At 36.0% G+C, this 15,279-nt stretch overlaps 1 protein-coding gene across 1 annotated transcript in view; it reads left to right on the top strand.

The window, feature by feature from the left end:
• LOC124582891 (elongation of very long chain fatty acids protein AAEL008004-like) overlaps window positions 1–15,279 on the top strand; it is a gene marked incomplete at its 5' end in the record, with an annotated part of 50,216 nt that overhangs the window by 23,744 nt on the left and 11,193 nt on the right. Inside the window, 4 exon segments of the mRNA XM_047131320.1 lie at window positions 1,191–1,247; window positions 1,375–1,480; window positions 4,793–4,929; window positions 6,762–6,941. Coding sequence (XP_046987276.1) covers window positions 1,191–1,247; window positions 1,375–1,480; window positions 4,793–4,929; window positions 6,762–6,941 — 480 coding nt within the window.

The raw sequence follows: 15,279 nt of genomic DNA, 5'->3' as shown, positions 1-15,279 counted from the left end.
ACTTTAACAGATTGTGGCCAGATGTATTGTGCAAAACACCAAGCAAGTTGGGCACATAAAATGAGGAGAGTTGGACAGCTGTTGCTAGCTTTCAACAATGATCACAGAAAAACTATCTGCAGGTTTGAACTGGAATGCACAATACATAAACATGCAGCAAATATGAGAAAATCCTATATCTGTAGCTTAGAGACCATACAGAAAATAAGAAGAAAATGATGAAATATGTTGCTGAATGTCTGACACGCATAATTCTTGGTAACTGTGAAATGGTGCAAATTATTGAAATGAGACTGCTTTGAGGTTCAGCAGCTTGAAATTATGTTGGATGTGTAGGAAAAAAACTTAATAATTCTGATTCATCTGTGATTATTGTCTTCATGGAATGCTTGTATGATAACGATTCAGGAAAGAAACTATTTCTTTGCAGAGCGGGTTTGAATTAATGCATTTTAGCTCTTACTTTTTCCTCCATTGTTATGTTATTTAGTTCACGTGAACAGCTCATAGTGGCTATAGGAATGGTCTGTTGAAATGAGTGGAACACTAATCTGTTATCTTGGATTAAATTAATCTCATAAATAAACCAAAGAGTAGAATATTTTCAGTATGAGTTACGAATTATTTATGAAAGCAGTAATTGATCAATAAACAGTTATTTTATTTATAACATTTTTGAAGTTTGTGTTGCCACAATTATTTAGAGCCAGTATGGTTGATTACATAAGGCAGACATGCATAATTAGCCAGCACTGATGTTTTTGCTGTTGAGTTGGTGTAAAATGGATGAAACCACCAGTTTCAACAGACCATGAGATCAATTGCTACTGTGATTCTATGTTCCAAGAACTCCATATTGCTGTCATTTGTGCATATAGTTTGATAAATAAAGCATAATTCCTTTACCATTGGAACCTTGGCTTTTTGTTAGTTGCAAATGTTCCAATATGTTAGCATTTCATATTCTATAATTGATATGCAATTCATGGCTTATTTGTCATGTTACTAACATTGCATTAAAAAAAAAAAGATTTAATGTAACTCAATATGTTGTATAAAACACAGTATAATGTAGTATAAAACATAGTTCATAAGAATCAAATCAGTACAAAAGGTCCCTTGAAATGTTTGGCACTTGTAAGACAGTCTTTTGCATTTGAAAACTTACCATAATATGAATTTACTTGCAGATGGTCCATGCATGTTGGTGGTATTATTTCTCCAAGTTCACAGAATTTTTTGATACAGTAAGTGTCTTAATTATTTTCCATTGTGTAATTTTCAGTCTTACATTTAAACAACAATATTTCTTGACTTTGTAATGTTACTTGAATAATAAATTTTAAATAACTTGTTTTGTCTTTTTTCTTTCAGTTCTTTTTTGTGCTTCGGAAAAAGAACAGTCATGTGTCAACACTGCATGTAATTCACCATGGAGTAATGCCTATGAGTGTTTGGTTTGGAGTTAAATTTACACCAGGTAAATAAGCATGAGAAAATGAAATGCAATAAAACCCTGGTGTATGTGCTTCTGTTATCTGCATTTTCACTGTTTTATTATTCACGTGTAAAGTGTGTGCTGAGTATATAACACATGCCTCATTAGTTGCCAATTAGTCAAAAAATAATACTGTATGCAAAATGAATTTTCATTCTGCAGCAGAATGCCCACTAATTTGAAACTTCCTGGTAGATTAAAACAAGGGAGCCAAATAAGAACTCAGACCTGGGACATACAGCTTTCACTGGAATGTGCTCTATGAACTGAGCTATCCAATTACAAGTCATGACCCAGTCTCCCTGTTTCACTTCCACCAGTAACTCTTCTCCTACCTACCAAACAATACAAAAATTTTCCTGCATAGGAGATGATGTGCTGGTGGAAGTAAAGCTGTGAGGGTGTGTCATGAGTCATGTTTGAAAATATAATGTAGTATAACAGATAAAAAATCTACTCACCAAGGGGTGGCAGGAGAACACACATATAAAGACATTAAAATTTGCATAGCCAGTGGCTCCTTCTGTGGTATAAGGTTTGAAAGGGAAGGAAGATGGCTGAAAGAAAAGTGCTGGTGATGCTTAGGAAATAAGGAAAGTTTGAAAAAGTCAGCCAGAACTGCGGTCAGGGGAGACTTACAGGACAGGATGAGAAGGAAACCATCCTCATCTTGTCCAATAAGCCTCCCCTGACCTGGGCAACTTTTTCAAATACTTCCTAAACCATAGTTGTCCCTTTCCTTCACCCATCTTCCTTCCCCTGCAATCCTTCTGCCAGAAGAAGGAGCCACTCACTCCGAACACTTGCAAGTTTCAGTACATTTATATGTGTGTTCTCTTGCCACCACTTAGTGAGTAGATTTTTTTATCTACCCTTTTACATTATATTTCCAAAAATAAGTCGTATTTGGACAGATTAGTCAGCAGAACATTTGGCCATGAAAGGTAAAGGTCCCAGGTTCAAGTCCCAGTCTGGCACAGGGTTTTAATCTGCCAGGAAGTTTCAAATTAGTGCGTGTTCCACTGCAGAATGACAATTAATTCTGGAAAAAAGTCCCCCAGTCTGTGGCTAAGCCAAGTTTCTGCAATATTCTTTCTTACAAGACTGCAAGGCCTGCAATGTATGCAGGAGAACTTCCTTGAAGTGTGGAAGGTAGGAGATAAAGTACTGGTGGAAGTAAAGCTGTGAGGTCAGGTCATGAGTCATACTTGGATAGTTCTGTTGATAGATCACTTGCCCATAGAAAACAAAGGACCCAGGTTCAAGTTCTGATCCAGCACACATTTTTAATTTGCCATTAAGTTTCAGTAATACTGTATATTTGTACAATTTTATGAGCTTGTTTATCATTGTCATCAAATCATTGCTATGTGGCTTTCATGTACATGTGAGAGGGTCTGTTTTCAAAATTACACGAGAAAGAATAGCATGTGAATGTTTTGATGTCAAGGAATGTATGGCAGTCATTTTAAAAAATGGTTACATGTTTTGAATCACTGTGAGTAAGGTGAGCATAGAGAGTCCGCGTGCTATGGGACTTATGGAATCTACAGTGAGAACTTTTAGTGACAATGCCGAATAAATTGAAAAAAGCTCAATGTCCAATCTACTTCACTGAAATGAGAGTGACTAAATTTCACTAAGAACAAATGGTAACAAAGATAAGTCAATAGATTCTTCCCAGCAACTGCTGGTGATGCCTCTTTTTGGAGTTGTAATTCAAGCTGTAGCTAAGAAGTAGGTTTCTTCATTTCAGGCAAAAGTTTGGCTTCCATAATATGAAACTAATGAGTTAGCAAGTCCAAGAGAATAACTTGGAACCAAATAGATTAAAGTAAGATTGAAATACATTGTGACAGAAAGGATACACATCTGAATGAAACAGGTTCAATTTTTGCTCTGGAAATGAATGCCTTACCATACATATACCCATTTCTAAACTAAAGCCTTTTTAAGACCGCTAATGATCAATGCACTTGTGTTTTCATAGAAAACGCTTCAGGTGGTTGTAAATTAAAACCTCATTTGGTCTATCATTCAGAAGATTTGAGAGTACTGAAGAGATTTAATAGAAACAGGTTGCATGTCCAGTAAAGGTAAAAAATTGGCATGATATCTTTAATTTCCATTAAATCATTTAATAATGAACTGCAAATGAGTTGAAGAAATGTTCTGATAAATAAATAATTCCTTTCAAAATTCTCCTCCTTGTTGATAATATTTACAGCCATCAACCTTCCATTATTGTCTTCTTAGACCAGACATATACCACAACCCATAGATCAGGGTACTATTGTCACAATGTTGGAATTTTTCTAAGCTTGCTGTAGCATTTGGTTCAGCTGGTGAGTGTACCATCAGGACACATTGGTGATAGTTTGAAATTAGGATGGTAACTAGTACAATTAAATTATTTCACTCTAAAATTTGTGATGGGTATGCACAGAAACACATTGGCTGTTGCTTAATCATATCCAAATTATAAACTGGTCAGTGAAATTACCAGTGAAACTGAAGAGGTATTGCATGGTGCCTCAAATGGTTTTCATTTATTTTACTGAAGAGAATGTGTGTGAGTTTCTGAACTCTAATTGTGAGAAACTGAACTATGAGGACCTTATGGCTATCAGCAAGTGTAATAAGAAGGTAGAAATTGAACTCAAGGTAGTTTAATCTGACAATAAAGGAAATGGTAAAATCCTTCCAAATGGAGATGCTGCTATGGCAGTCTTTGAAGACAATTCTTCTCAGATGAAGAGAAGCAGTACAGTGAAGAGACAGTTAGAACATATTCCAAAATACTAAAAAGACTTGTATGACTAGATGATTAAGAAAATATAGTCAGCAATCAGGACTTTTTTCTCCCAAACTGTTTGACTGTTCAATCAAAACCTCAAATATCCACTTCAGCTGTAAATGTTATGTATTCTGAAAACTATCACAGAAATCATCTGACGTAGATAATCCAGCAGCAATTTCAGTTGTGAAAATGTAATTTTTTTTGAGAATCAGTAAGATTGCTCTCCTGTACACAGCTAGCAGTTTTCTTTTAATTTCATCTCTGAAATATTGTAACTTTCTTTTTTTAATAAAATTGGTAACCAAAAGATAATATTGACCAAAATCTGCACAAAGTTATTGTAAAACACCTAACCCTATATTTAATTTACAAATTACCCATATTAACTCTTTGTATGTGAAGCACACCTTACCAGTATTTTGACTTGCACTTCATAAATTTTGGAGTATACCAAATGATAGTGACACATTTTATTGTTTATGTTTCAATTCTAGGAGGCCACAGCACTTTCTTTGGACTGGTTAACACATTTGTTCACATTATTATGTATACTTATTACTTGTTGGCTGCAATGGGCCCACAATATCAAAAATACCTTTGGTGGAAAAAATACCTCACTGCCTTCCAAATGGTAAGTTAAAACTGGTTTACAATGCTTATTCTCTCAATAAGGAAAGTTTTCTTATACCAGCTATAATTATTTCCTGTTTTTGTATTTTGATGATTTTCATTTTTCTATGGGTGAAGAACCATTCTCTCTTTCCTAATTTTATTGTCTAATGTTAAGTACCACCATCTTTCATAAACACATCAGTTATGAGATTCTTGACCGAGAACTTGAAATAAAGCCAGTGGTTAGGAGATGCCAATTCAGTGAATAACAATAAAAGCTACATAATCTCTACAATACAAAAATCAACAGACACAGTAAAAGCAAATAAAATGAGGAAACTGTTTTACATTCTGAGAATAAAGCTATTATTTGTAAATATGTAAAGGCATAATTGTTAAGATGTTGGACAAGGCTTACAAACAGCCTCATTTAATCTTTCAATTCCAGTGCTGAAGTTGCCTAAACAGAGGCTGACCGTGCAACTTTCCAAGCACATCTAAAAGTAATATGATAATTGGAAATCTGCATCATGCTAATTAAATGTTATTATAGTATCACATTAACATGTGAAATTTAGATTTTATATACCATATATTTTTGTTTGAGTGAAACTGTTCATTTTCATAAAAGATCCCATTTTCTTCATGGAGCCATCTAAAATCTTTAAATAAAGTATATTTTTTATACAAGAAAGAGTTGTCAAGAAGGAACATCACTGGTTTGCTTTTAGAGTGGACTTTGCTAGCCATTGGGCATATTTAAATCATTGAGAAAGTCATGAAAATATCTGTGATAGTATAACTCTCCCCTTTCAAACCAAAGTCAGGTTTAATGAAGAGCACGTACAGTCAGTTATTGTTTGGTAACTTAGTTACAGATATTATTAGTCGTTTTGAAAACAGTGCATTGTTTATAACAAATTTATTTAAAGAATATATCCACTGTGGAACTGCAGTTAACTTATCTAACTATTTAAAATGCCTGGATGGAATGTAACAATATTACGAAAAGGAAAGTCACTACTCATCTTTTGGCCATTAAGGCCATCAACAATACACACACACACAGACACACACACACACACACACACACACACACACACACACACACACACACACACACACACACACGCATGCACACTCACGACTTTATGTGTGTGTGTGTGTGTGTGTGTGTGTGTGTGTGTGTGTGTGTACTGGTCACAAAGGCCTTAATGGCCGAAAGTTTTGTTTGTGACAATCTTTTTGTTGTGCCTATCTGCGACTCAACATCTTTGCCATATGGTGAGTAGCAACTTTCCTTTTCATAATATTGTTGTTTAAAAATGCCTAGAAGATAATTATTATTAACACAGCATGTTGTACTTATGACAAAGCTATATGGGTTAAGAACTTCCTTGCTGATGTAAGTCTCTCAAAATATGATTCTAAAAGACACCAGTCAGTGGAAACTGTCAGCATACACTAACTTATTGATGTGTTTATCCCTGCGATTTGCAGTATTGTGAAGTGGCCAGTTGTTGAATGTAACTGTCTTACAAGCTCTAGTGCACATGTGAGTGTGTGTGTGTGTGTGTGTGTGTGTGTGTGTGTGTGTGTGTGTGTGTGTGTGCATGTGTAAGTTTTGCTTTTCCTCCATTTCAAAATAACAGTTACCTTCACTTTGTATTTTGTTATCTCAAAACAGAATGATATTTAGCTCTAATTTTGTTTTACTGTTACCAGATACACCAGTAGCTTTTTCCCTAGAGGACTTTTGACTTGCTTAGAAAGTTAAGATGTCTTTTGTCATCTTGTTACTTTGTTATGTATAAATAATTGAAGCCGCAAAACAAATATTTATGTTTGCAGGTACAGTTTGTAGCAATAATGGTACATGCCTTCCAGCTATTGTTCATAGACTGCAACTATCCCAAGGCATTTGTGTGGTGGATTGGAATGCATGCTGTCATGTTCTATTTCCTGTTTTCGAATTTTTATAATCAAGCTTACAAGAGCAAATCACGAAGAGAAGAGAAATCTGAACCACAGGTAGGAAAAAAACTCTAATAAGGAAAAATAATAGTAACACTAAATCTGGAACAAAAACCATAGAAAACTTTAGAATGGTTGCAGCATGGTCAGCACATACAGCCCTATAATATAAGGGGCAGTCAAATGAAAACTAGATAGATAGAAAAAAGTAAGTACACTGTTTATTACTTCAAAAGTAATCATTATAATTGTTTGTACATTTATCCCACTGTGAGACAAGACAGTCATTGCCTTCATGGAAAAATGTTTGTGATTGCCTATGGAGCCGTGATTGTACCCAGATGTGCACCTCTTCATCCAAAGCAAATTGATGGCCATAAACGTTTTCCTTCAGGGCTCTAGAAATATGGAACTCTCTTGGCAAGAGAATGGGACTGTATTGAGGATGTGTTAGGGCTGTCCAGCAAACCTGAATTGTAGTCAATACAACGTTACCAACTGAGGTTAATTAATTAATTTATTTATTTATCCATCTGTGGACATTTTAAAATATATGGATGTTGTCAGTTGCATACATTCATATATTTATACAGTTTGTTGTTACATGTAGTTAAACATTGTGACATATAAGTTATTTACAGTCATTTTTGCTCCTTATCAAAATATTGTGAAACAAAAGCTATTTACAATCATTTTGTACTAAGGAATTCACTTATAGTCTAAAAGCAGTGTTCCTGCAAAAACAATTTAAGATTTTTCCTAAAGTAGTACACATTATCTGCTTCTTTTATTTTCTTTAGCAGTTTATTGTACAGTTTTACACCTTCATACAAGAAGCTATTTTGGGTCTTATGTTTATTCTTTCTGTCTAGGTGAAGACAGTGACTTGTTCTTGTACTGTAGTTATGAAAACTGCTATTTGTGCTATAATTTTTTATATTTTTCTTGATGTACACTATGGTTTGGAATATAAATTCACAAGGAACAGTTAGAATTTCTAACATTTTGAAAAGTTCTCTGCAGTGGGCCTGCTTACTGCTTTTTGTTATAATTCTTACTGCTCTCTTTTGCATTTTAAATACTGTTTGTAAATTCTGAGCACTATTTCCCCAGAAAATAATACCATAACTGAGTACCGAATGAACATAACTAAAGTATACAGTCCTCAAATATTCACTACTGCAAATGGATACAAGTGCATACCATGTTGTGGATATCTTTTTTGAGAGTTTCATAGCATGTTCATTCCACTTCATTTGGTTGTCAATGTGCAACCCTAAGAATTTTGTTGTAGGTACATCATCTATGGAGATGTTATCTAGTTTTAAATTTAAGGGGCTCTGTTTTCTGTTCATTCTAAAGCATATTGTATTTGTTTTCTTTACATTGAGAGCTACTTTGTTTTCCTGGGACCATTTGTGAACATCCCTTAGCACTTCAGTAGAATTTTCCAACATTTGTGCTGGTGTCTTACTGGTGATTACTATGTTGCTGTCATCTGCAAACAGTATCTTCTCTCCATGGCTGATATGTTGTGGGAAATCATTTATATACACCAGAAATAATACAGGGCCAAGTACACTTCCTTGAGGGACCCCAATATTGATATATTGTGGATCAGATATATGTTTCTCAATGTACTTGATCCACTGGAGACATGTGTGATCTCTACTGACTGTACTCTGTTTTCTAGATGTGAATGAAACCATTTGAGAACCACTCCCCTTACTCCTAGTGCCTCTAATTTATGTGACAGCTTCTGGTGGTCAACTGTATCAAATGCCTTAGACAGGTCTAGGAAAAGGCCAGTTACATAGCTGTTCTCATCTAGTGCTTCTATTGCAGATTCTGTACCTCTACCAGCCCTGAAACCATACTGTTCATAGCAGAGGAGGTTGAATTTACTTAGATAGCTCAAAAGCCTGTTTTTCGTTATTGTTTCTATCACTTTGGAAAAGTATGACATTAGGGCTATTGATCTGTAGTTCTCAACGTTTTCTATGTCACCTTTCTTGTGAACTGGTAAAATTTTAGCATGCTTCAGATAGTCAGGGAAGCAACCAGTTTTGAAGTATTCATTTATGATTTCTGTTATTGGAGCTTTGATACTGTGTATGCATTTTTTCAGCTCACACATTGGGATTTCATCTAAACCTACTGAGTTTTTGTTCTTTAATTGCATTACAACATTGCATACTTCCTCCTCAGTAGTTGGAAGCAATACCATTGAGTTTGCTGTATGCTTCTGTATTGGTTGATTAGCACCTTTTGGACAATTTTTCTGTAAGTTCATTGCAATGCTGCTAAAGTAGGTATTCACATAATTTGCTAATTCTTTCAGGTTACTTTCTAAGTTTTCCTTGTTCATGATTTGTGTGTTTGTACCTCACTGCTTCACAGTTCCTGTTTCTTGCTTCACTACAGCCCATATAGCTTTACTTTTATTATTGGCTAAATTTATGAATCTATCGTTGGCTGATTTTTTTGCAGTGTGGAGTACCTTCCTATAGATCCTTTTGTAGTTTTTGTAGTAGTGCAAAAAATTGGATCACTATTGTCCTTTTTAATGGAGTTTAGGTATTTACAAGTTTGAGCACTTTTTCTAATTCCTTTAGTAATCCATTTATTGTTGGTGTATGTTCCAACGGGAATTAGTGCTTTGGGGAATGTTTCTTCAAATTTTAATTTAAACTCAAACATAAAATTGGAGAACTTGTTATTCACTTTAGTTTTTATGTATACTCCTTCCCAACTTTCACATGCTAACTTTAAAGAAAAGTCTTGCAAAGCTGATGGGGAGTAGACTCTTTTATATACATGCAGTTTTGATTCTTTTTTATCACAAGCTTTTACTTTTATAATCTGACATAGATGGTCAGACAGTCTCAGATTTTTGACAAGTACATCACAGTTTCCTCTGCCTACATCTGTAGCTACATGGTCAATGGTAGATGATGCATTTGTGGTTATTCTTGTTGCACAGTTGACTAGTGATGATATACCAAAACTATGTAGGATATTCACAAATGTGTTACTGGTGTCATCTGTTTTAGTTGTATTTATGTTAAAGTCCCCACACAAAAGGATATTATGTTTCAGAGTCAATCCTAGTTCTAGGCTTTATATAAGTTTTGAAAAGAATATCTCTAAATTACCACTGGGAGAATGATATACACATAATATAGTTAGTTTCTTGGGCATATTTATAGCAACTATCTCTATTGGGCTTGAGACAAGGAATGAAAGAGGAGAAAGACTAATTCAGTTCTGTAACAGGTTTCAGCTAGTAATAGCGAATACCCTGTTCAAGAATCACAAGAGGAGGAGGTATACTTGGAAAAGGCCGGGAGATACGGGAAGATTTCAATTAGATTACATCATGGTCAGACAGAGATACTAGATTGTAAGGCATACCCAGGAGCAGATATAGACTCAGATCACAATATAGTAGTGATGAAGAGTAGGCTGAAGTTCAAGACATTAGTCAGGAAGAATCAACACGCAAAGAAGTGGGATACGGAAGTACTAAGGAATGACGAGATACGTATGAAGTTCTCTAACGCTATAGATACAGCAATAAAGAATAGCGCAGTAGGCAGTACAGTTGAAGAGGAATGGACATCTCTAAAAAGGGCCATCATAGAAGTTGGGAAGGAAAACATAGGTACAAAGAAGGTAGCTGCGAAGAAACCATGGGTAACAGAAGAAATACGTCAGTTGATTGATGAAAGGAGGAAGTACAAACATGTTCCGGGAAAATCAGGAATACAGAAACACAAGTCGCTGAGGAATGAAATAAATAGGAAGTGCAGGGAAGCTAAGACAAAATGGCTGCAGGAGAAATGTGAAGACATCAAAAAAGATATGACTGTCGGAAGGACAGAGTCAGCATGCAGGAAAGTCAAAACAACCATTGGTGACATTAAAAGCAACGGTGGTAACATTTAGAGTGCAACGGGAATTCCACTGTTAAATGCAGAGGAGAGAGCAGATAGGTGGAAAGAATACATTGAAAGCCTCTATGAGGGTGAAGATTTGTCTGATGTGATAGAAGAAGAAACAGGAGTCGATTTAGAAGAGATAGGGGATCCAGTATTAGAATCGGAATTTAAAAGAGCTCTGGAGGACTTACGGTCAAATAATGCAGAAGATATAGATAACATTCCATCAGAATTCCTAAAATCATTGGGGGAAGTGGCAACAAAACGGCTATTCACGTTGGTGTGTAGAATATATGAGTCTGGCGATATACCATCTGACTTTTGGAAAAGCATCATCCACACAATTCCGAAGACGGCAAGAGCTGACAAGTGCAAGAATTATCGCACAATCAGCTTAACAGCTCATGCATCGAAGCTGCTTACAAGAATAATATACAGAAGAATGGAAAAGAAAATTGAGAATGCGCTAGGTGACGATCAGTTTGGCTTTAGGAAAAGTAAAGGGACGAGAGAGGCAATTTTGACGTTACGGCTAATAATGGAAGGAAGGCTAAAGAAAAATCAAGACACTTTCATAGGATTTGTCGACCTGGAAAAAGCGTTTGACAATATTAAATGGTGCAAGCTGTTCGAGATTCTGAAAAAAGTAGGGGTAAGCTATAGGGAGAGACAGGACATATACAATATGTACAACAACCAAGAGGGAATAATAAGAGTGGACGATCAAGAACGAAGTGCTCGTATTAAGAAGGGTGTAAGACAAGGCTGTAGCCTTTCGCCCCTACTCTTCAATCTGTACATCGAAGAAGCAATGATGGAAATAAAAGAAAGGTTCAGGAGTGGAATTAAAATACAAGGTGAAAGGATATCAATGATACGATTCGCTGATGACATTGTTATCCTGAGTGAAAGTGAAGAAGAATTAAATGATCTGCTGAATGGAATGAACAGTCTAATGAGTACACAGTATGGTTTGAGAGTAAATTGGAGAAAGACGAAGGTAATGAGAAGTAGTAGAAATGAGAACAGCGAGAAACTTAACATCAGGATTGATGGTCACGAAGTCAATGAAGTTAAGGAATTCTGCTACCTAGGCAGTAAAATAACCAGTGATGGATGGAGCAAGGAGGACATCAAAAGCAGACTCGCTATGGCAAAAAAGGCATTTCTGGCCAAGAGAAGTCTACTAATATCAAATACCGGCCTTAATTTGAGGAAGAAATTTCTGAGGATGTACGTCTGGAGTACAGCATTGTATGGCAGTGAAACATGGACTGTGGGAAAACCGGAACAGAAGAGAGTCGAAGCATTTGAGATGTGGTGCTATAGACGAATGTTGAAAATTAGGCGGACTGATAAGGTAAGGAATGAGGAGGTTCTATGCAGAATCATAGAGGAAAGGAATATGTGGAAAACACTGATAAGGAGAAGGGACAGGATGATAGGACATCTGCTAAGACATGAGGGAATGACTTCCATGGTACTAGAGGGAGCTGTAGAGGGCAAAAATTGTAGAGGAAGACAGAGATTGGAATACGTCAAGCAAATAATTGAGGACGTAGGTTGCAAGTGCTACTCTGAGATGAAGAGGTTAGCACAGGAAAGGAATTTGTGGTGGGCCGCATCAAACCAGTCAGTAGACTGATGAAAAAAAAATAATAAATCTCTATTGCTGATGCTTCAAAGTCTTTGTCTACACTTAGCATGATAATATCATTTCTGACTTTAAATTCAATGCCATTCTTAACATTAATACATGATCCTCCACCTTTCATTGTGTTTCTGCAATAAGAACATGCTTGGACATAAGAGGGTAAATTAATATATAAGATTTCACTTTCTTTACACCAGTGCTCTGTAATACAGATAACAGTGCTGTCTAAGATTTGTAACTCGACTTCCAGCTGTTGCACTTTGTTTTTTACACACTGAATATTTTGGTGGAGTACTGTTAGACATTTAATGTTAAGAATCTTAAGGTAATGTAACTCATCCACAAAAGAAATGGCTTACAATGTGTTTGCTTAATTGATTCTTGAGTACTGTTCATAAATAGGCCTGGGATGCTTACCAGGTAGTTCTGATAAAAGAGATAAAGAAGATCCAACAAAGAGTGCACATTTCATCACAGGATCATTTTGTCAGCATGAGAGCATTACAGAAATCCTTGACAAACTCCAGTGGTAGATACTACAAGAGAATCGTTGTGCATCACAGAAAGGGTCCCTGTTGAAATTTTGAGAGTGTGCTTTCTGAGAAGAGTCGGACAACATATTACTTCCTCCCACAAAATGACCACAAAGAAATTTTTTTAGAAATTAGAGCTAATACAGAGGCTTCATCTGCATCTACATCTACATATATTTATACTCCATGAATCACACTTAATTGCTGGCAGAGGGTTCATCGAACCAGCTCCACAATAATTCTCTGTTATTCCAATCTCAAACAGCGCATGAAGAAAAGAGAAAAGGAACACCTATATCTCCCTGTCTAAGCTCTGATTTCCCTATTTTATTATGATCATCTTTTCTCCCTATTTAGGTCAGCATCAACAAAATATTTTTGTATTCAGAGGAGAAAGTTGGTGGCTGAAATTTCGTGAGTAGATTCCACCGCAGCAAAAAAAGTCTTTCTTTCAATGATGTCCACCCCAAATCCTGTTTCATGTCAGTAACTCTGTCTCCCCTATTTCACGATGGTATGAAACATGATACTTTTCTTTGAACTTTGCAGCAGTACTCCAAAAGTAGATGGACAAGCGTAGTGTAGGCAGTCTCTTTAGTAGATCTGTTACATTTTTTAAGCATTCTGCCAATAAAATGCAGTCTTTGGTTTTCCCTCCCCACAATATTTTCTGTGTTCTTTCCAATGTAAGTTGTTCATAATTGTAATTCCTAGGTATTTAGTTGAATTTACGGCCTTTAGATTTGATTTATTTATCATGTAACTGAAGTTTAACAGATACCTTTTAGCACTCATGTGGATCACCTCACAGTTTTCATTATTTAGGGTCAATTGCCAATTTTTGCACCATACAGATATCTTTTATAAATTGTTTTGTAATTTTTTTTTTTATCTTCTGATGACTTTACAAGATGATAAATGACATCATCATCTGCAAACAACCTAAGATGGCTGCTCACAACGAAACCTACCAATCGCACCCCCATCAGATTTAGTGGGAAGATGGCCTAGTGGATTTCCTGCCAAAAACTGAACACAGATCAAGCATGAAAACAAGAAGAAGGTGTACTGAACTACGAAAAAAAAAAAAAAAAAAAAAACAGAAGCAGTGAACAGTCCAAATGTAACAAATAAAATGCTGAGGAAAGTGACATAGCCATGGTGCCATGGTTAAGTGGTCACAGGGTTGGATTATGAAGTGGGTGATCTAGGTTCTAAACCCCCTTGAGCCATTTATTTATTTTTTTCACAACTTTATGAACTGTCCATTCAGTTATTGAAATGTATGTTCTCTTTCTGTAGGCTTGGTGGCTGTCATACTGTACATTGGTTATAGAATATAAATCATGTGGTATGAATACAGTACTATCACAAGTAAATGTGATGAATAGTAAGAGCAGGTGAGATACCACATAGACACCTCACAGGAATGAAAACAACAAATAAACAGATGTTAACTATGTTAACAATGGAATTCAAGAGCAAAACTTCCAAAACTGAGTGCAACTTCAAAAACACTAAAATATGTGTTTTGACAGAGCACAGAGAAATTGTGTGGTTATGAAACTGTTGCATTCATTATCTGCAGCTTATGTGGCAAACTATTATGTTCTCATTTCCTTGGGAGAGATCACGTTCACATTCGTAAAAACACCTAAACTGGGCAGGGAGGCATATCTCACTCACTCACCAGGTGTACAAATTAGGTCCTATCATATGACACACATACAGTCTATGTATGACCCACCAGATATGTTTTCTGGTGGAGGATTCGGTTGAATTGTCTCCTTGTCATCAAAGGCTTTTGGTTCGCATTTGAAAGCCACTTCCTTTCAGCTGCTAATAGATTAGTTGTGCAGGATTGAATTTCATTGTAGGTCCCTTCCTTACACTTCACTGCTGCAAACAGACATTATACCATGACACAGACACAAACTTGAATACAGGGAGCAGAAAAAAAAAAAAAAAAAAAAAAAATACGCAAGAGAGCATTGAACACGGCTCACCTCACCCACTTTGCAGTCCAACATCATGACCACTTTTTTTCCAATGAATTTGTTCAGGGTGGACATCCCATGATCAGTACACCTTCTTCCTGTTTTCATGCTTGATCAGTGTTCAGTTTTTGATGGGCTGTACACTGGGCACTCTTACCACTAAATCACAAGGGGGTGTGATGGGAAGTTTCCCTTATTAGTTTATCTCCTAAATCATTTACAGCCCTGGGTCTGCAATATTTTCAAACCAGACCAAAAACTTTGTGGTGG

This window comes from Schistocerca americana, unplaced genomic scaffold, assembly GCF_021461395.2.
Source record: "Schistocerca americana isolate TAMUIC-IGC-003095 unplaced genomic scaffold, iqSchAmer2.1 HiC_scaffold_421, whole genome shotgun sequence".
In the NCBI taxonomy this organism is placed as follows: domain Eukaryota; kingdom Metazoa; phylum Arthropoda; class Insecta; order Orthoptera; family Acrididae; genus Schistocerca; species Schistocerca americana.
Note: the sequence above shows the minus strand (reverse complement) of the source record. Positions and strands in the feature narration are given on the sequence as shown.